The 22877-nt window shown below is 30.3% G+C and overlaps 1 protein-coding gene and 2 long non-coding RNA genes across 13 annotated transcripts; 2 read left to right on the plus strand and 1 right to left on the minus strand.

Moving 5' to 3' along the window:
• The first annotated feature begins 2901 nt into the window (after window positions 1-2901).
• On the plus strand, window positions 2902-3928 carry LOC128293848 (uncharacterized). The gene is made up of 2 exons (XR_008283962.1): window positions 2902-2983; window positions 3671-3928. It is a non-coding gene; the product is annotated as an uncharacterized LOC128293848 (long non-coding RNA).
• A 6008-nt stretch (window positions 3929-9936) lies between these two features.
• LOC108483607 (uncharacterized) lies at window positions 9937-14295 on the minus strand. Of its 11 annotated transcripts, none has more exons than XM_053029739.1 (8): window positions 13892-14295; window positions 12992-13115; window positions 12775-12864; window positions 12038-12688; window positions 11581-11932; window positions 11287-11368; window positions 10780-11022; window positions 9937-10223 (listed from the first exon to the last, which is right to left on the minus strand). In XM_053029739.1, the coding sequence occupies exons 1-7, from the start codon at window positions 14084-14086 to the stop codon at window positions 10828-10830; spliced, it is 1689 nt and encodes a 562-aa protein (XP_052885699.1). In that variant the 5' UTR covers window positions 14087-14295; the 3' UTR covers window positions 9937-10223; window positions 10780-10827. The 11 variants fall into 11 exon arrangements, with proteins under 11 accessions (XP_052885699.1, XP_052885698.1, XP_017642584.1 ...); XM_053029738.1 differs by having other exon boundaries at window positions 9937-10171; window positions 11569-11932; XM_017787095.2 differs by having other exon boundaries at window positions 11581-11938.
• Window positions 14296-18513: 4218 nt separating this feature from the next.
• LOC128293993 (uncharacterized) lies at window positions 18514-22643 on the plus strand. The gene is made up of 3 exons (XR_008284159.1): window positions 18514-18635; window positions 20449-20540; window positions 22611-22643. It is a non-coding gene; the product is annotated as an uncharacterized LOC128293993 (long non-coding RNA).
• The last annotated feature ends 234 nt before the right edge of the window (window positions 22644-22877 follow it).

Here is a 22877-nt window from a genome sequence, read left to right on the forward strand (position 1 = left end):
GTTAATGAAGTCGGAAAGGTAGTGGCTTATGCTTCACGGCAATTAAAACCACATGAAAAGAATTACCCTACACATGATCTTGAGTTAGTGCAATTGTTTTTGCCTTAAAAATTTGGAGACACTATTTATATGGTGAGAAGTGTTATATGTATACGGATCACAAAAGTTTGAAATACTTAATGACTCGAAGGAACCGAACTTAAGATGAGGCGGTGGTTAGAGTTCTTTGAAAGACTATGATTTGGTTATTGACTATCATCCAGGAAAGCTAATGTAGTTCTTGATGCAATTGAGTCGAAAGTCATCCTTGTTTGCACTTCGGCAATGAATGCTTATTTGGCTATTAATGAAGAAGGTGTTGTATTAGTAGAATTGAAGGTAAAACCAATGTTTCTTCAACAAATTCGAAGTGCAGAATGAAGATCCAAAATTGGTTTGAAAGCGGCAAATGGTTCGGGATAATTTAGATTGAGTTCAAGATTGATGATGAAGGTATATTGCGCTATCATAATAGGATTTGTGTTCCAAATAATTCGATTTAAAGAATGATATTCTTTTGAAGCACATAATAGTATGTATTCTATTCATCCGGTAGTACAAAAATGTATGGTGATCTGAAAAAGACATATTGGTGGCCTCGTATGAAAAGAGAAATTTTTAATTTATTGCAAAATGTTTGATTTGCCGCAAGTTAAAGCGAGCATCAAGTGCCAACGGGTTTATTACAACCCATTATGATTCCCGAATGGAAGTGGGAGCATATTTCAATGGATTTTGTGTCGGATTGCTCGTGACTCGAGAAAGAAAGATTCGATATGGGTGATTGTTGATAGATTGACAAAGTCAAGACACTTTATTCCAAATCGAATAGATTTTTCACTTAATAAGTTAGCGAATTGTATGTGTCGAGATTGTGAGACTACATAGAGTTCCAATATCTATCATTTCGCATCGGATCCGAGGTTTACTTCAAGATTTTGGAATAAATTGCAAGAAGCCTTAGGCACCAGATTGAATTTTAGTACAGCATTTCATCCTCAAACAGATGGACAGTCAGAGCGAGTGATTCAAATTTTAGAAGATATGTTAAGATGTTGTATACTCGAGTTTGGTGACAGTTGGGAAAGGTATTTACTGTTGGCTGAGTTTGCTTACAACAATAGCTATCAGTCTAGTATAAAAATGACACCATTTGAGGCTCTTTATGGTAGAAAATGCAAGACTCCATTGTGTTGGTCTGAATTGAGTGAATCAAAAATAGTTGGGGTTGATTTGATTCGAGAAACCGAAGAGAAAGTCCGGATTATTCGAGATAGTCTAAAAGTCGCTTGGATCGTCGAAGTCATATGCGGATTTAAAACGAAGAGACATAGAATATGCAAGTGGGTGATCGAGTATTTTAAAAGTTTCACCATGGAAAAGGGTGTTACGATTTGGTAAAAGGAAAATTAAGTCCGAGATTCATAGGGCCATATGAAATTGTGGAAAGGGTTGGTCCTGTGGCTTATCGTTTGGCTTTACCTCCGAACTTGAGAAGATTCATAATGTGTTTCATGTGTCTATGCTAAGGCAAGATAGGTCAGATCCTTCACACGTAATTCCCCATACTGAAATTGAGCTTCAACCAGATATGACTTATTCAGAAGAACCAGTGAAGATTTTGGCTCGTGAAGTTAAGGAATTGCGGAACAAAAGAATACCATTGGTTAAAGTATTATGGCATCGACATGGTATGGAGGAGGCAACCTGGAAACAGAGGAGTCAATAAGATCACAATATCCAAATCTATTTTCAGTAACAAATTTCGAGGACGAAATTTTTAAAGGGGAGAGTTGTAACTACTAATTTTTAAGTGGTGTCGGAAATGGTGATTTGAGATCACTAAATTCGACAAATAAGATTGAACAAGATAGTAATTTAATATTTATGAGTCAAGTAAGAATTTAGAAGAATTTGTGAAATGGTGAAATTAGTGAATTAAAAGAATTTATTAGGTCAAACGGGTCAAAAATGAGGTATCGAGACCTCAAAGTTGAAAATCGAGCTATAAATATTTTTATAAATATTTATGGAGTGTCATTGAGTTAGTATTAAAGTTTAGTTAGAAAATTTTAACGCTTGGATGGCTAATTAATTAAAAAGGACTAAATTGAAAATAGCACAAAATTTGTTAAATTGTGAGTAAATAGCTTAAGTATTTAAAAAGATGGATTTAAAGAGCAATTAGACCCAAAGGTTAATGGCTGGACGGTTTGGGTATGAAATAAGCAAGAAAACAATGTGAACAAGGGGCAAAATTGGAAATAGATAAAAGTTAATAGTTAAATAATGATGTAATTGAAAAATCTAGACATTTCTTCATATTTTCTCAGCCAAAACGCCATAGAAGGTCTGGAGAAAGCTGGTTTTCATATTTTTACATCATGTGAGTTTAATTCTTGCTTTTTCTTGATAATTTTATGTTTTATGACTTTTACAATTAGGTCCACTTGTAGAATTCATTAGTTTTTGATTTTATGGGTGAAATTGGAAGTTACCCTGGATGGATAAGGGAATTTTATGATGAATTATTATGAAATTTAAGTTCTAATTTCATATTAAGGTGGTTTTATTAAGTGATTTTGATAGGAAATGATATTTAGGACCTAATTGTGAAAAAGTTGTGAATTGAAGGTTGCTGTTGAAATTAAGAATATAAAAGGTTTTGAAATAGTTTATAATGATAAAATAAAGTGTTAATTGAGAAAAATTAGTTCAATTGATGGGTGAATTGAGCAGGACTAAATTGTGAAAACTGTAAATTTTGAGGTAAAAGTGCAATTTCGAAATTTGAACAGCATAAATTGTGAAGTGAAATAGAAATCAAATAAATGCTAATGAGTAGAAATATTTTATATTATAGATCAAGAATCCAAAGAAGAACGAGGAAAAGAAAAAGTTGCGAATAGTCCCAAAATTTCAATATCTTCTACAAATTAGTCGGGTAAGTTCATATGGTTGAAATTAGATGTTTATTTGTGAATGATTGAAGTATATAATGTGTTATTATATACGAATTTGTTGTGGGATTGTGTAGATTTTGTTAATGAAAGAATAAATGTGGAAATGCAAATTAGGAAAACGCAGGATTGAGTAACGTTCAGTATCGTGACGTGTGATGAATTGACGGATAAGACCATGGTTGTTCCATGGCAAAGTGTGAAATGTAGGTATGGTATTATCCATACTGAAATGTGAAATGTAGGTATGGTATTATCCATCTTGAAATGTGAAATGTAGGTATGGTATTATCAAATCCATACCGAGTTAAGAAATGTAGGTATGGCATTTCCCATACCGAGTTGAAAATGTAGGTATGGTATTTCAATGAGGAAAACCATACTGAGTTGTGAATCGTGGCATTGAGCAACGACGTACTCAATTTCGTAAGCCGTTTCCTAATTTGATTATAAGAAATAAAGAGAAGTGATCCAAATGAAAGAGATTGAGTAGTTATTCTTGTTGAGCTCAACTATGTGAATTATTATAACAATGGTTGTGAATCGCAGGAAACTTTAGTAAATGTTTTGGTATTGTTTGGAAATATTATGTTTGGTAAGCATTACTATTAACCTATGAACTTACTAAGCTTCAATAAGCTTACTTGTGTGTGTTTAATATTTTTATGTAGATTGACTTGAAGTGAAGTGGGTAGATCGGATCAACACAACAAAGCACACTATCCAGATCAATTCCAGTAGCTTTTGTTTTATGTTTGAAGATTTATATGGCATGTATAGAGTTTGAATGAATTGAAGTAAAGATGTTATAAACTAGTTAACAATATTTGTACTAAAATAGTTTTCGGTAAGTAGCAGTAGTTTGACTTTGAAAAATCACTAAAAATAGTAAAAATGGAATTAAATAATGAATAAATTATGGAATCGAATCTCGATGAGTCTATTTTCATATGGAAGAAGCAAAACAGGTATATGAGCTATATTTTATGAGATGTTTAAATTTTTGTGAAACAGGGCCAGAGCAATTTCTGGATCCCCTGTTCTGACTTTAAAAATTCACCATAAATTTTACAAAGATAATTAGAAGTCATACTTTATATGTACAGATTCCTTATTGAGTCTAGTTTTATTAGAGACAAACGGCATAGTCATTGAAGCTCTGTACAGAGAGATATCTGATTCGTAATACACAAAGGTCAGAGTAGTCAAACCCTGAAACAGGGGAGATTTTAAATAATAAACTGTACTAATTGGCTTGACCAAAAATTCTAGAAAAAAATTGGTAAGTAGATATATGAGTATAAATTCAGAGAAAATTTACGGATTTGGATTTCGAGTTTTATAACTCGAGATATGAATTATTTAGCAACTATGACACAGTTGGACAGCTTGTCTGGAAAGTGTGATATAAATTGTTTGAATTTGTTTAAGTGCTCAAATAGTTTAGTAATGCCTCGTGCTCGACTCCGGCGACGGTCTCGGGTAAAGGGGGCGTTACACATTTACTACAAAGTATTTTTTTTATAGAGTTGGTAACTAAAAATAACTTTTCTTTTAGCAAATTAAATTTGTAATACGGTAAATTGGATATGATGCATGTATGGATAAGGTGAAATTTAGTAAAAAAATATTCATCTAAGCTGTCAATTTTCAAGCTCAAAAGATTAGTCAACTTGCGGTGAATTTTTGGATGGAATCTAAACAGTTATGTGTTGAGATGTCTGCATAACGTTTGAAGAGCTATCTCTTAGCTTTGAAACGTACTTTAAATCACTCAATTTCGAGTTTGGGAACTTAAGTTATGACTATTTTAATGAAGACTTTGTGAATAGAATTTTTTGACAAGATTATTATGGGAAATTATGAGTTTTAGACTTTAATTCGAGTTTAAATCATATTAGTTTTAACTTTTAGGCTTAATTTTATTATATGTGAGCCCAATATTGTATATATTAAGTTTTATTATTTTATTATTTACTTATTCTGAATTTTAGGATATTTTTAAGTATTTAAAGTTGTGTAAGAGTTTTAAGTTTCTTAGTTAACAAGAAAATTTAGTTCTACTAAAATTGCTTCTTATTTAGATTGTCGAAACCATTTTCAAATCGAGTTTTGAAAAAATGGGAACTGATTTTAAAAAACGAAAACGGGAGTCGCCACCAATCTTTTTAGGTGTGATTGGATCACCTTTAAAACATTTTATTCTAAAATAATTAGTTTTGGTCCACGAAATAAAAGAACGGGTTCGGGAGTCGGTTACGTACGAGGAAGGATTAGCACCCTCGTAACGCCTAAAAAATTGGTACCTAATTGATTATCCAATGTCTTTAATGACGGAAATTTAAAAAGAAAAAATTTAAGATGTAGTCCCTTTAAAATATTTTAACTTTGAAAATTGGGATTCACTCGCGTCAAAGTATTGACATTAAGTTAACTTTTTGAAATTCCTATCTCAAACAAAGAAACGCTATATCCAATAAGTTAGGACATATTGCTTTGAAATTCCAAGATCTGGCTTGCATTTAGAAAACCTTTAAAAACTTAGAAAGGTGCTTAATTATTCGAATTCAACGAGAAAATGGCAACCCAATAAGTTAGGGCACTACTTTCTAAATTTCCAAACACCAAGCATCGCCTTATTTGCAAAAAAATCTTATCTCGAGGTAATAAGATGTCATATCCAGTGAGTTAGGACACAACACCTCAAATATCGAGAGTAAGTATTTTATTTAACACTCAGATTATGATTTAAAAGAATATGCCGTTATTTAGGTTAAACGTGAGGAAAAAAAATCGAAATCCAGTAAGTTAGGGCACGATTGTCTCGGATTACCAAATACGAAATATTTACTTCAGTGAAAGAATCACTATCGGGTTGGATAAAACCTAAAATCGTAATGAAACGAGATAATAAAGAATGCATAACAAATAAAAATTGATAACTATAACAGGATAAACATAAACACAAATATGAATACTAACGATAAATACGAAGGTAAGATAAATGGGTCGAATAAATAATAAGAAAGGGAAATAATGAATAAGCTAAATGTTTGAAATTATTTTAAAAAAAAACTATAAATAGAATAGATGATGAAATAATAATAAAAGTAATGATATGTAAATAAAATAAATATGCTAAAAAATATACGTTATCAAATTAGATAATATAAAATAATAATGTATAAGTAAATACAAAAATAAAGGAAAATATAATAACAATAATAGAAAAATACAACAATAATAATAGTAAAAGATATAATAACCTAATAATATAATAGTAATAGTAACAATATGAAGATAATAGTAAAAATAATATATTAAATAATAGTAATAAAAGTAGTGCTAATAATAATAATAATAATAATAATAATAATAATAATAATCTATTAAGTTATAATGAAAATAATGATAATGATGATATATTAGATAATAATAGTAAAATAATAAGTAACAATGATAAATTATAATAATAGTGATGAGAATAACAAGTGATGATAATAACAAGTAACAATAGTAGTAATAATATATTAGTAACACATAATAGAGTAGTAAAAAAATATAGTAGTTATAGTAATAATAATATAAACAGTAGCATATATACGTATGAAAAATAATGATAGTAAAATATAATAATAGTAATAATAATAATGGAATGAAGGTAATAATAATATTAAAGTAAAGTAAACAAAATAATACTATATATCAATATATATATACATATAATGCAAATACACACTACCATATTATAATAATAATAATAATAATAATAATAATAATAATATAGAAATACAAAGAGCAAATAAAAATATTAAATTTAAAAAAACAATACTATATATAAAAGTATATACATACATATATGTACATAAAATATACACTAATATATAATAATAATAATAATAATAATAATAATAATAATAATAATAAAAATGCAGAAAGTAAATATGATATAATAGTAATATTAAAATGACGTAATAAAATAATACTTATATATAGAAATGTACATACCTACATATATAATAAACATACATTAATTAATAGTAAAAACAATAGAAGTGCTAATAATACTAGTATTAGAATGAAATAAGAGATAAATGCAAACCTAATAATATAAATAAGGTAAACAGAAACAATAAAAAAATAATAGGAAGGACATAATCGAATTTGAGAGCAATATTTTGGGGCAAATCCGTAATAAATAAAAGAAGAGGGGATTAATTCGCACACGCAAATAACCGGGAAGGACTAAAACGGACAATAGTCCTTTGACCCAAAACGCGCAGCTTTGATTCTATCCCTTATTTTTTATTACGATTGGAGTGAATATAATGAAACCCTTTGAACCTTTTTGATTGCTATTGATATACTGATTTTTTGTTCTTGAATCTCAAAAAAAAAGAAAAATCCCCTCTTGAATCTCAAAAAAAAAAAATCTCTTCTCTCCAAAATACAATAGATTCCTCTCTCCAATCCCCCCTCCTCCTTGTTACAATGAACATAGGGCTCTTTTATAGCCCAAAATCCAAAGAAAAAAAAATACAAAGAATTTCATTTTCTATTGTTTTTCTTTGTTGCCCTTTTTTTGTCTTCTTTTGCAGGTTTGGAGTGGTGGAGAAGTGCTATTTGCACTTATCAATGCAGCTAAAGTAGTGGGATTAGGTGATTTAGGGTTTCTTTTTTTTTTGTGTTTTTTGTTTTGGGTATTGGGCTAATTGGGCTAGGGTTAGGTATTAGGTTTGGGTTTAGTATTTATTTATTTGGTTTATTGGGCCCCGGGCAAAATTTGGGCCATACATAGATTAATCAGAGTTTCATTATATTTAAAGGTTTTATTTTGATGTAATTAACAAATTTATATGAAGTTCTCTTCATTATTCATTATATATTATAAAGATATCTTGATTGAGATTTCTTTTTTGTTTATTTTATAAGTAGGTTTTCTTCTTGATTAAAAGCCGTGGGATTCATTATTCATTATAGATTATAAAGATATCTTGATTGAGATTTCTTTTTTGTTTATTTTATAAGTAGGTTTTCTTCTTGATTTAAAAGCCGTGGGAGAACTCTTCACCCTCCAATTTACTAGGGTGCGACCTTAAGAGATTGGTTAGAGCCATTTGTGGAGCTTGTTGAAAATCATTCTTCAAAAGGTTTCATAGGACATCGATTTTTCATCACCATTAGTTATTTTTATTGAAACTTTCGTTCCATCATCCATCTTATTTTCGTTTTCTTCCATTATTTATCTTTTGATTTGTCAAAGATTATTTCTTGAAAGGTTGGTTAGAGCTATTAATTGAATTTTTTAGGATTTATGTCTCAAAAAGATTCAATTAGATACTTATTAGGATCAAGCCTCAATATGGCATATGAGGTTCAAAAACATTGTGAAGTCCATAGTTTTCACACAATTATGAGATTAAGGTTATATGATTCAAGATTTAAATTAATATTTTCAAATTTGAATCAGTGATTTAACCAGTTCGATTAACTCATCCGATTCTATTAAATAAGTCACTAAAAAATTAAAAAAATATTGATTCAAATAATTTTTTTGTTCGGTCCGTACTGATTTCTGGATCAACTAATCTAATGACTTTCTCTAGGCTGATACCATGATTGGTTCCCGATTAACTTTGGTTCGATTCAAACAATATTAGTTTAAACTTTAAACCTTGCCAAATTAACCAGTTAAGGACAACGAGAATTAACCAATTCTCAATCTTGATCCCCAAGTCCGTCTCCGGTCAAGGTATAATTCTAGGTATCTCATTCAATCTCGTCATCTTCCCCATCTTGCCGTTACTGTGCTTTTTATTCTCTATGTTTCCTCCATTCTCTTTAAATTCCCCACTGACTTCTACATCAGAATGCACTCGGATTACCAACTCCGACGCTCTCATATAACTCATGTTCTTCTGGCAGATTCATTCAAAGTCTAAACCAAACTTTAAAGCCCAAATATCTTGCATCCAACCCAACTCCATCACCATAAGACGTAAAAGAGAAAAATGTTATGGTTTTTTTATTCAATAATGATTCCAACCCAGATTACAACTTGGGTTCAAAAACATTATGGTTTGAAAATTGTTTATTAGAAATACATATGTTTTGATTTAAAATTAATTCTTAATTGTTGAAATTAAAAAAAGAATAAACTATAAAAATAGTCACTTTTATTTGCTTCAAATTACATTTTAATCACTTATGTTTGAAATGTTTCGTTTTAGTCACCTACATTATCGTTTTGTTTTAAAGTGGTCACTCTACCGTTACCTCCCTAACGACAATTTTATGTAACAGTCCAAATAAGTTTTAAATGACAACTTGAATGTCATACGTGACAATCCAAATTAAATTTATTTAATCAAAAACTTATTTTCATCTCAGTAACTAGACATTCAAGTTGACATTTAAAACCCATTTGAACTACCACGTAAGACTGACGTTTGGGAGGTAATAAAGTAGACTGACGTTTGGGAGGTAATAAAGTTAACGGTAAAGTGATAACTTTGTAACAAAACGATAATGTAAGTGACTAAAATGTAACATTTCAAACATAAATGATTAAAATGTAATCTGAGACAAACAAAAGTGACTATTTTTATAGATTAACCCACCAGCGAAATAGCAAATGAACAAATAACGAGAAGGGAAAAAAACAAAACAAAAGTGACTATTTTTTATAGATTAACCCACCAGCGAAATAGCAAATGAACAAATAACGAGAAGGGAAAAAAAACAAACTTTTATAAATTAATTTAATTTCATTCCATAATTCCATAATTTGAACCGAAAATTTCTCACAAATGAGAAATACAAATATACTCTTAAGAGTGAACAGTAGGCCCATTTAGGATTTTATGAGTATAGATATAGGCCCAAAATATGGAACATCTAAGTCCTATGTAAAGTTACTATGAAATAGATGAGAAAATTTTATATAAAGAAAAAAGATGCTATTTTCATTTCCAAGGCAAGCTGCCATAGTAAGGAAAGAAACTTAAAAGGTTGATTACATGCATACATATACATCATATATATACATGCATACATACATGCATGCATGCATTCAAGGGTTTTTATTAGACATACTTGCAGTAAATCTTGAAGTCCCAGGACATGCACAAACTGCAGTGAACCAATTTAGCTTCAAGTATAATAGTTGCTTCCTGTACAATATTATTCATATATTATCTCCAGGTTGGTCTTTTGTTCTTCAAACTGGTAAGAGATATAAGATTGAAACAATGTAAGCCTAAATCATCATGTGCTTTGTCATTTGTTCGTCATAAGTTCGAAAGTTAAAATGCCAGATAACTGAGACTTGAAGCACTAGTTTAAAATGCCAGATAACTGAGACTTGAAGCACTCGCTTACGTGGAAGGCTAAAATTCCAGTTTTAGCACAATTGATTCAGGGAATTACTCTTTAAGAGGTGATATCTAATAAATTTGGAGTTCAAATCATTAGAACCCCTTTCTTCGAGGCTGCAGGTCTCTAGGGGAAAGCAATCGATTGGTTCGATTATGAAAACACAAAAACAATTTAATCAGCTAACCTCATACTTTAACCAATTGGCTAACTGACTTAAGTCTTAACAGACCTAACCAAATGGACTTAACATTGCTCGGTTCAGTCACTTGAGACGGTTAAACCTTATCAAGGGGTGTGCCTCAGTGAATGTCATGTTAATGCTTTTTTTGCAAAAACTCTCTACTTGAAAAATGCAAAGCAAAAATTTCGGAAAGAAACAGAGGTTGCGAGCATAATAAGTTACCTTGCATTTCAGGCCCAATTGAACGGGTAAAGATAGCTAACCGAGGCATTAGAAAGTAAGGCAGGTGAAGCAATCAGTCAATGAGGTTCCATGGAACGGTATAGCCTTACGGGAGGTCCTTGTAACTTGATGGGACTGATTGGATAACATCGAACTTCTCATTTCTTGGGCTCTCCTCTGAGCTGATCTCAGTTTATTCATTATCTTATCCATTGACGAGGATCTCTTCTTTTCCAGCTTCATCTGAAACACATTGTTATGTCAGAAATGATGACAATAATAAGTTCTCAGGTCATGCTAGATCTGTTTCTTTTTTGCCACAGATTATTGAGTTGGCAATCAACATCGTTGGTTTTTTAGCAGTTTTACCTTAAAAAAGTATATTCTACTTTAGATAAATGGATCCAAAATGATTCAAGTATCATACGGTTTTTTTACTTTTTCGTTAAATATCTCCTTTCCAATTACTTCAATTGTAAATGGAGAAGTATTCAAGTAAAAAGCAACCTCTAGTTTCCTTATGGCTGCCTCAGCTTTTGCCTTCTGCAGATTCTCCCATGCAGTGATTTTGGCTTCTTCTCTTTCGAATCTGCAAAAGTGAAAGAAAGAAGTCAAAATATGAACATTGATCAAATATGTTCTGTAAGCATTTCAATTTATGTTCTCTGATTTTTGTCGGTCAACTTTTTGGCACCTAAAGATGAACATTCCGAAAATTCTTTTCATCTAAATAGGCTATGTGCTCCATTAAAGTAATACGTTGGTTATGGTTGGGCAAAACCATCTTACTTAGAAACGCACTTTGCTGTCTCAGTCACATCCCAGGTTGGTGTACGAGTGTCAGCAGCTTTCTTTCTCCAATCATCAACGATTTGTGAGCTCTTCGCAGTGTTTCCAGCTCTATGCTTCTTTGACCACCTAGTCATGGTGACTCTTTCATCTATCTGTACATCTCTCACTTCTGATTTAGAGGCATGGATGCTTTGCAGTTCCATGATAGGTAGAGGAGATGGGGTGAAGAGAGAGAAAGAAGCCGATTCCTTGGGTGATGAGCAAGTGCTACCCTGTGGGCTCATTTGGGTTGCCATGTCTCTTCTTGAAACCGTACGAGAAATATCAGTGGCTGCATCCTTGACCGTGTCAAGATTTTCATCTGCATCTTTGATGAACGTACAGTAGGCTTAGAAATTATCATAATAGGAGCAACTTATGTCTTAATAGAACGGAGGAATTTTGTATCATAAGGATAGATATGTACCTTGAGAACGCAATGATGGTGGACTTACGACCTCAGAGCATCCATGCACACTAACAGAACGGGCCATGCAAGGCTCAGTTCGAACAGCAAACCCACCACCATGGCAACGAGAATGAGCTACCAAACCATTTGCTGGAATTATACCAGCTGAGAAAGGAGAACCAGCCATGAAATTCCCCATGTTAACCCCGTCAAGGATGTACATCGAAGGCGAGTACAAAGAATTGTAAGCAGCCCCAGGAGGACCAAGTGGACCACTCTTTGATTTCGGTCTTCTTTGAGGATGCATGACAGATTGTTTCACACCACTATCCCCTGGACTAAGAATCCACCTTTCAGCATTTTCCCACTTTGAAGGTAAAGTCCTTCCATTGTTACAAGGCAACACCCCAGCAACGTTCCCCTGCCTCTTTACACCATTGTTATGCAATGGTACACGTTCAGAACTCGAACCCTTCTGCATCCCAGCAGTCAAGTTATTGTGTTGATGATAATTGGGAGTCCCGGGACTAGGAAAGGCACCCGATTTCCGTGTTGAAACAGAGCCTTTCTTCATAGTCCCCAACCGTGGAGACGAAGCTGAGACATTATTTAGATCTAATGAAGTGGGTATTCGTGAAGCTTCAGATCTAATCTTCCTATCCTTACAATCTATATAAAAACAATTCAACAAAACAATGAAGCTAGAACTATTTAAGGTAAAAGAAACAATTTCAAGAAAGAAACTAAAAGGGTACCTTTAAGAGCAAGAGAGAATGAGTTTCTTGCTGAATCTATGAGTTGATTTTCGTCCTTTACATGAACTGTATCGTTTTCATCTTTTTCAGCTAAAAGTGAAAAGGGGAAAAATAAAGGAGTGAATTTTGAAATACATTTTGTTCTCTTTCGTTGCTTTCAGTTTCAACTTTAAAGAAAAATGGTAATGATAAAAAGGGGAAAAATATTTGCGTGCACCTTTCACTTTCTCTCCTTTTCTGGAGAAACGACTGTGATTAAGGACTGCGTTAGCTTTGTTTGTATTTGGATCTGGTCCACTCAAACTCTCATTTTGATCTCCTCTTTCATGTCCTGCCAAATGCTGCAAACAAATATAGCATTTCAAACACTATTTCTCTCTTTTTTTGCCCCTTTTTTTCAGGAAAAAAGATTAAAAATCAAATCAAATAATGAAGAAAACAACATGCAAATTAATCAACAATGATCGATCACACAATGCACTCAAGCATTAAACTGAGAAATTGAATTAAAGAAAAAAAAGAATCAACACTATTCCTTTTTTTTTTCCTCCTTCTCCCTTAAAAAAAAATTAAAAAAACAGATAAAAAAGAGAGAATAAAATAAAATAGCATGCAAATTGATCGACAATGATAGATCACGATGTACATTGTTAGTTACGGTTTCCTCTGCTTATGCATTGCACTTAGAAATTGAAATGAAGAAAAAAAAAATCAACACTATTCCTCTTTTTTCATTAAAAAGTAACAAAAAAAAACTTAAATCAGATTTAAAAAAGAGAAAAAATATTAAAAATAGCATGCAAATTGATAAACAATGATCGATCACGATGTACACTGTTACAGCTTCCTCTACTCATGCATTGCACTGAGAAATTGAAATAAAGAAGCAAAAAAAAAAAAAAACACTATTCCTCTTTTTTCTCCCTTTTCTCTTAAAAAATAGCAAAATACTTAAATCAGATTTAAAAAATAGCACGCAAATTAATCAACAATGACCGATCACGATGCACATTGTTAGTTAACAGCTTGCTCTACTTATGCATTGCAATGAAAATTTGAAATAAACAAGAATGGAAAAAAAATAGAATGATAAGTTGAAAATTTTGAAGAAGTTTACTAAAGAGATTTCAGAAGCTAGAGAATCATGGTCGTGAGCATCGGAGGCGAAAGAACAGCGATCGACACTAGCTGAAGCTGAAGAGAAGAGGCTGAAATTGGATTCCGGAGTGAATATAACTGAGTCGGGACTCGCATCCCGAGCTCTATAACTTGATCCAATGGAGATTTGTTCTTGAAACCCTTGCTCCGCCATTTTTCTTTTCTTCTAAGCTTGCTTCTCTTCTTCTTCTTCAAATGTCGCCTATTGTTAGTCTGCTTATATGATTTATTTATGGATTAATTTGCTCTCCTTTTTCATTATTTGAAACTTAGTCCTTACTTTTAATTCCGTCTTTAAAATAATAAAAAATAAAAAAAATTGTTCATTTAACCAATTTAAACTCAAGTGGATGTCATGTGAGGAAATAAAATATATTGACTTTCATTCTGATCGTACAGCAGAATTTTACGAGTTAAATAGAAAATCTTCCTCACTGAACTTATTGGTGAAATATCATAAAAACCCCTATATTTTAAAAGATCGGTAAATTAGTTTCAATAGGTTAGATCAAAGAGTCAACTGATCCTTTCCGTAAAAAAAAATCTTTCGTTTTTACCTTTAAAAATTAGCTTGGCAAATTATATATGACATATAACCAGTTTTTAATATTAGAAATTGATAGAATTTTTAACAATTTGACCAATTTGCTTTGTGATCTAATGTTCTAAGGTACATAAATTAATTTACTCATTTTTCGAGTAAATAAGATAAAATACAATTCAACTTAAAATATAATCATAATACTATCACAATTACTTATTTAACCTTCTTCACATGCAATATTTCCAATATAATCAAATTTTATTTTAAAAGTGTTACATAATTCAATTTAAATGATATTAAATCATGATCTAAACTTCAAATATGTGAAAGAGAACATGCGTTATGGGCGTAATTATTTAGTATTTTTCTTTAATTGTAAGGGTAATATGGACTTTGAGCTTCCTTTTATTGATAAGGAAAAATGGATGGGTGATATTATTATGTATTTATTGTTGTCGTGTTAAAGACAAATTAGTACCAAAAAACGGGTCCTTCAATAAATAAAATAAGTAAGCGTAAGTGGACCATTCGAGGAGAATTTTGGTAAAACGATCATGAACGCCTATTTTGTCCCTTTTATTAAAAAATAAAAAAATTAATTTTTATATGTTAATTTAAAGAGTAAATCAGTATTTTCTGTTAAAAAACTTCATCCATTTATATGGTTAAGAATAAGTGTGGTTGATGGAAAAACCAAGCAGTGATACGTGGTGTGCCCAGCCCAAAGACCCGTCCGAAAGGTGAGAGAGTTTGGGTAAAAATATAAGCTTGAAAAATGAGTTTTGGCAAAAAAATTAAGGCCCGTTTAGAAAATGAGTTAGACCTCGGGCAAGCTTTTTTAGCCTGAGATCAATCTAAATTTGCAAAAAAAAAAAATATTGTTGTTTTACTGTCATTTCACTATTATATTACTATTATTTGGTTGTTATTATTTGGATATTGTATAACTCTTATTTTATTGTTAATTTTGCTACTATTTTAAAGACATTTACTTATTAAGTTGCATCTATCTTACTATTATTTAAATATAAAGATTTTTTTCTAATTTAATCTTTATACTTTTATTTTCAGAATTTATCTCTCAATTTTTAAATTTTAAAATTCAGATATAATTATTAGCTTTATTAAAAATATTTTGCTAAATTTAGGTTAATTAAATACTATTTTTTAATTACATTGCAACAAAGTGAATTTTTTATTTCAAAATATCATTTTTATTACAATGTCATTTAGTCCTGTACTTTTAAAATTTTAGAATTTAAGTCCAATTATTAACACTATTATTTTTTAAAAAAATATAAAAAGTGCAAGGACTAAATTTTAATTTTTTAAGAACATAAGTACATTTGGCAGATTTTAACCATAAAAACTGAGTCATCCTAGTATTTAAGGACAGCTATTATGAAAAGAATATAATGTTTTTTAGTTGGACATAAAATAAAATTGAAGGAATTATGGGGTGGTGGTGATCAAATCAAATCACTTTTAATTTTTCCTTTTTTGACAATTTGGTCCCACCCATAAAATGTGGCGTATTACATGGAGCTATCATCTTCTCAATTTCTCGGTTGACATAAAGGGGCATTTCAACAGTTAAAAAATAATATTTTTAAATCCATAGTCAAATCGATCAAATTATTGATTCATAGATTTAATTAATTCCGTCGTTTCAATTTATTTAATTACAATTTACTAAAAATTCAAAAAAGTAGTAAAAATTTAAAAAAATTGTACCAATTTTCAAGTTAATCAATTCAAAATTCCTTTCCAAATCGATAACCTGATCGATTTTTGATCCAATTACTCCATCCAACTGATTCCCTATTCAATTAATCTGTTCAGCTAATCCGATATACAACCTAAGATGATGAATATCTTAATGGAGTGGAACAATTATTGTAATGATAAAAAACCTAAGATGTGTGATTATTAAAATATAAATATATTTAATGTTAAACTTATAAAATCATTAGTGGAAAGATAGTGAAGCCACTATAAATATACGACCTGACTAAAATATTTTGGTATATTCAATAAGGGGGTAAGCAAAATTCGATTCAGTTTGAAAATTTTGATAAAAAATTTAAATTTTGAATTAAATAATTCGAGTTATTTAAGTTAATCAAGTTGTTCGGATCATCTCGATTAAAAAATTAAGTTTTTCGGTTTAACTCGAATATGAATTACACAATTCGAGTTATCTAAAAATCTGAATAAAAAAAGGCAAAACTACGTTATTTTGGTAAATGTTTACTTATTAAGTTAAAAGGCAAATCCATTATATTGTTTATATAGTTAAATAATCTTAACTCGAATATGAATTACACAATTCGAGTTATCTAAAAATTTGAATAAAAAAAGGCAAAACTACCTTGTTTTGGTAAATGTTTACTTATTAAGTTAAAAGGCAAATCCATTATATTGTTTATATAGTTAAATAATCTTATACCTCTTCTACTAGTTAAATAATCGATCCATGTAAACGCAACATTAAGTATAAATAGTAAGATTTGTTAGCTCGACTCAACTTGACTCGAAATTTTTTTATTCGATTCGAAAAAAATTCACAATGAGCTCGATTGCTAAAATAGGATTCGTCAACTCGACTAACTCGAAATTTTTTTTACTCGACTCAATAGAATACTCACCCCTACATTCAACCAATTAGAACTATTTTTAATATATATAAATTTTATTTTTAAAAAATAAAAAATAAAAATTTTAAGAGTTTTAGTTAAATTATAAAAATTACAATAAAATGTGAAGAATTAAAATATATATATAAACCCTAAAATATTGTAGTACCAATTTTTTTTAAAATTGTGAAAAACCCCAACAAAAAATTTGAATAGTCTATGCCGATTAACAGTGATCAACGATAAATCAACACTAAGCAATAGTGGTCAAAGTCAACAATAATTTTAAAAAATGTTTAATTATTTTTATTTTATAATTTATTTTTGAATTTATATATTTTAGATTTTTTTAGAATTGATATATATTTAATTTCAATACATACAAACACAGCATGTCCAATTATAATTGCTTAAAAGTGCCATGTGTCGAATTCTTATTACTTAAAAATGCCCCGTAGTGTGTTCTAATTAGGCCAATACCAGTCAGGTTTTTTAACACCATTGGACTATGCTGATTACCAGAATGTGACTTTAATACCAATTTAAACCAATGTTTTTAGATTCGGACCGATAGTTAAATCGATCAAGCTACTAATTTTCGATCGATTGATCCAATCATCAGTTCATTTCCAATTAAATGAACTATTAAAAGGTTCATAAAATTTTAAAAATATATATATAAAACTTGATTTAATCTATTCAACCACTACATTAATAAATTTTTATCTCAATTCAATTAATTATTTTTTATTAATTTATTTTCAATCTAATCAATCTAACTCAAAAAAGCAAACACATGCCAACCATTTATTTTATTTTTCTTCTTAGATTCTCTTTCTAATCTAACAAAGATATTTTGTGTAGGAAAAGCAATACTCAGAGCTATTTATTACATAAAAAGGACGTATCATAGCACAAACAAATGAAAATTCTCCTTTCTCTATCCATTCCCACACCAAAATTTCTACTCCACCCTTTAAATTTTATTATACCCAAATTGTCAACTGAAAACTTTATTGCAAATCATTCCACCTTCTGTGACACCCCTAATTTGACATTAGTCAGAAAATTATTTTAAGATTATAAAATCGAGTCACAAAAATAATTAATTGTTATATTCTATGCTTATTATTTTTGAATAAGTATGTGTAAAAATTTCATGTTTTAATTTTGTCATTTGGATTTGAAATTAGCTAAAAAGGACATATTTGAGAAACTTTACAAATATGATAGGCAAATGTTCAAGTGATTAAAATGTTAAATTACTAAAGTTGTGGACTTGCATGTCAAATGGCCCACTTTTAACATTAGTGGATGGTAATGATGTTATGATTTTGGCATTACGTGTATATCATATTTAGTAAATAATATTTAATAGTTTATAATTTGAAAACATGAATTAAATAAAAAAGAATGGTGATAAAAATAAACTTTTCTCTTTGTTTTCTCTTATTGCCGTAACTAAGCAAGAAAGAAAGGAAAGAACACCAAAGGCACTCGGTCACTCGGTGTTGGGAATTAAGGTGAGATTTCATGTATTTTATTTTTAATTTTTGTAAAATGTTGTTAGTTTTGAAGCTCACAACATGACCCATATGTTAATTTTTGTGAATTTATTTCATAAAGCATTCGGTCATGGCTTCAAGGATTAGATTGTGGATGTTTTGATGATAAGTGTTTATGGATGAGGATAGACTAATTAAATTTGCTATGAGGGGCAAGTTTGAGTAAAATTTCATTCGGTTATTAAAGTGTAAAGTAAGGGTGTGCCAAGTTCTTGGAAATTATATTTTAAATGTTAGATTGTAATTATACGGATGCCGAATGAGGAATTGAATGGGGAGTTGAACTAAATTATTGTTTATTAAAATATTGATGCATTCGGCCGTGAATTTGCAATATGTTATAAATTGAGTGTTAATTGCCTTGATGAATAAAAAGGTGGTTAAATGAGTGCATGTGGTTTTAGGAATTTTGTTAAGTGAGGTTATAGGTGATTAAAATGAGCAAATTGTATGCGGCAATTAAAGTGAAGTATGAAACTTGTGCTTAATTGTGGAATGCCATAATTAAATTGCTAATATATGTTTATATACTTGCCGAATTTGAATTAAGGTGAAAGACGAGGTAAAGAATGAGTTTGAGTTGAAAATTTATAATTGTAATTAAATTGATAGCATATATTTATATATTAGCCGAATATGTGCTAAAATGAGAAATGAAATGAATGATTAAGTTTGAATATTTATTTGAGTGGTCTCAAGTATTGAAGCAAGCCCATGGCAAAATCTAGTTAATGGAAAAAGATGACATTCGCCAAGGAAGTTTTGTGATAGTATTTTTTGGCTAAGGATGCTTTGTATGTTATGCATGATGTGTTTAATGTCTTGATGAACAAGTAGTCATTAAATGAGGCTAAGCTTGTGAAATTATGAGTTTGGATGAATATATATATATATATATGCATTCAGTAATGTGTAAAATATTGATTGTTTTAAATGGTTCGTAGTTAAGTGGAAATGGAAGCTTGATAAAAAAAAATTCTGTTAAGAATGAGTAAGAGGTATGTGCATTCGACTATTAAACATGTGCTTAATTGTTGATGAATGGTTGTAAAGAAAATACATATAGGTCAAATATAGCCTTGGATAAGAAGATTTTTATGTATTGAATTTGTAACATGGTTATGCCGATTGTGAACATGTGATAAAGAATTATTCAAATGGTTGTTTAAATAATATTCGGTTTATTAGTATATGTATAATTAGTTAAAGTGTAAACTTTGCATGTGTATTAAAGGTTTTATGTGATATTCGGCCTTGGGAAATCTAAGCTTAAAAGGTTTGAATGTTAATTGGGTTGTCTCTTTAATGGCCGAATGTGCTAAAAGCTAATGCATGATTTAGTTTAATCGATGTAATGATACAAATTATGATATTTACTTGTGGTTTTGAAGTATAAAAAATTTGTTAAGTTGATTAAGTGGTTGTCGAATGTGAAATTTAGGTAAGGAAATGTGTACAAATAATAGTTGTATGGATAATTGGTTTAAAGGGGTCGGCATTATACATTGTTGATATGGTGTTATTAATGTAAAGCACTTTAGTATAGACGTACATACATATGGTCACTTAGAACGTATTGAGATGGCCGAATAAGGCTAACGATGAGTATGCTTTGATTTTCTATAATACTTAGTAATTTGTTTAAGGTGATTAAAGATGTGTACGATTATTTTATATTGAGCTAAAAGTAGTTATATGGCCTATTAAATTTCTTGTGGTATTCAGCCATAAGCAAGCACAATGGGATTTTAATAAGTTAAATTTGTTTTAGATTAAGCTCAAGAGCTTAAGGAGCCTAATTCGGATAGGGGAAAAGCTACACTAACCAAATAGCTGATCCGTAGTCGTTCGACGACATTTGAGGTAAGTCTCTAAGTAATTAAACCTATTTTGAGTTTTGATTAATGGATACTATTATAGAAATGGCTAAATTGAAAAATATGATGTGGCCATGATATGTTCTAAGGCCGAATGGAAAATTTTACGTATTTGAATCAATTTACTAATGTGATTTTGTACCTAAGACGAAATAAAATGACAAGGTGTAATATCTAGCTTAAGATCGAATGGCCAATGTGATGAATGTGAAAGTGTGTATATGTGATAAGGCCGAATGGCCAATGTGATGAATGTGAAAGTGTGTATATGTGATAAGGCTGAATGGCCAATGTGATGAATGTGAAAGTGCATACATGTGATAAGGCCGAATGTGAAATGTGATATATGTGTAAGTGAATATGTGATAAGGCCGAATGACCAATTGTGAAAAGTGTGCAATATTAGATATTTAATGAGGCCAAAGTTAGTAAAAATATAAATATTTATTAAATGAATTGTGCTGAGATTGTATCCGGGTTAGAGACCCGCTGGCTTCATGCTAGGATTGTATCCGGGTTTAAAGTCCCGCAGGCTTAATGCTGGTGAATTAAGTAAGATTATGATCTTGAATGTTCGTGGTGAGCTACCATCAAGTAAGTACTATACATTTAAGATGTTCAGATACATATTACCTCATCATTTGTAAGTTTACCTCAAAGTGAATCACTAGCATTCAAGAAAAATGTATATGTGATTGATTATTTTATTGCAAAAATGAGGATGACCTAATCAGTCTTGGTATGCTTGTATAATGTAGTATATACTAAGCTTTCATGTATGTACGTGTACATTCTACCAACGATTCGTGAATTATTAGTATTAAAGAACGATACATATGTGGGAATGATTATTATATCTTTGAATAAGGGAATAATCTATTTGGTCAATGGTTGTTAGTATGACAAAGTATTTGATTTAAATTTATCGTATGAGCTTTAAGTAAATAAAAGTATGTTTGAGATTTATATATGTAATTGTGCATATTTGGCCAAAAGGCCTTATAAATTGAGAATAAATTGTATTGGCTAGATGTACAAATGCAAGGGAAGGATTGTATTTTGTCAACCTACGTATATGTGATAAGGTTTATGTTTGGTTCTTTGCGTACCCATACTGTAATTCAATACATGCCACGTTGAAATACTCAAAAGTTTTGATGCGATTATGAAATAAGGAATTAAGTTTTATATATATATATATATATATATATTCATGTATGTGCATGAAACGAGTACGTTTGAGCAAGTGATTATGATTATTGAAAGAGTATATGTTATGCTAAATGAGTAGTGACTCTATGAATCTATTCATGATAGATTATGATATTACTATGTGCTTCTAAATATGGAAACTAAGCGTGGTAAAAGTATTATGTTTTAGTTTGATTGATTGAATTAGAAGTAGATATGAGGTTTCTAGATGCGAAAGACTATGTGAATCAAATTTGGAAGAAATAGATAAACTATATATGCGTGCATGAGGTTTGAACTATTTGACGGAATGGTGAGATCTCTTGATATTATTAAAGCGGGGTTTCGCAAGGTCTAAGACGATGAGGCTTAGTAATGAAACGATAGTTAAAGATGTTCAATTACATTAAGTTGGCGGTATGTATCGGTACTCGTATGTGATTTTCAATTCGGATTAGATCAAAAGTATACAAAGCGATGCATATGTGAATAAGTGTATGAATGCAAATGTGACCACAGTCCATGTGACTATGATACATTTGGCCAATGTGTTATGCCATAAGAATGTATTCGATTAAACTATAATAGAGGCATTTAGATTGGAGTGTAATTATGAGCTAAGTGTGCCTTGTGAGCATACTGAATATTTGACCATTTTGGTCATTATCATGAAATAATTTGTGGTAACTAAATGATGTGGTTATTGAAATTATAGTTCGTTATGGAGCTCTAGATTGACTTCATTGATTAGAAAAATCGAGTGATAAATGATAATTGAATTTGATTCTGCAAAATTATCGTTTTACTTAAGACTTACTAAGCTTATATAAGCTTACTCCGCTTGTCTTTTGTCTTTGTTTTATAGATTGTGGACCCTGATTACCAGCTCGGGGATCGTCATCACTTCATCACACTATCTACTATTATGAAAACCTTGTGATTTGGATTTAGCTTATGGCATGTATAGGATATATTATACTAGAATGATATCATAACTATTGTTTATAAGCCATGCGAATATGGCATCCTTTAGAAGTCTACTTTTATAAGTTATAAGTTTGATCTTTGTTTGTGTTTAGAAATTTAATTAAATGAACAATCTTTATTCACGAAAAAGAAAAAAATGTTCAAA

This window comes from Gossypium arboreum, chromosome 6, assembly GCF_025698485.1.
Source record: "Gossypium arboreum isolate Shixiya-1 chromosome 6, ASM2569848v2, whole genome shotgun sequence".
NCBI lineage: Eukaryota > Viridiplantae > Streptophyta > Magnoliopsida > Malvales > Malvaceae > Gossypium > Gossypium arboreum.

What these genes read in the sequence shown, in the direction of transcription:
- LOC108483607 (XM_017787093.2), bottom strand. Translation starts at nt 14,086, where the DNA reads ATGGCGGAGCAAGGGTTTCAAGAACAAATCTCCATTGGATCAAGTTAT. An exon ending in ATTCTCTCTTGCTCTTAAAG is followed by an intron (nt 12,689 to 12,774) that starts GTACCCTTTTAG and finishes GTTTTTATATAG; the next exon opens with ATTGTAAGGATAGGAAGATT. An exon ending in CAGCCATAAGGAAACTAGAG is followed by an intron (nt 11,023 to 11,286) that starts GTTGCTTTTTAC and finishes AATGTGTTTCAG; the next exon opens with ATGAAGCTGGAAAAGAAGAG.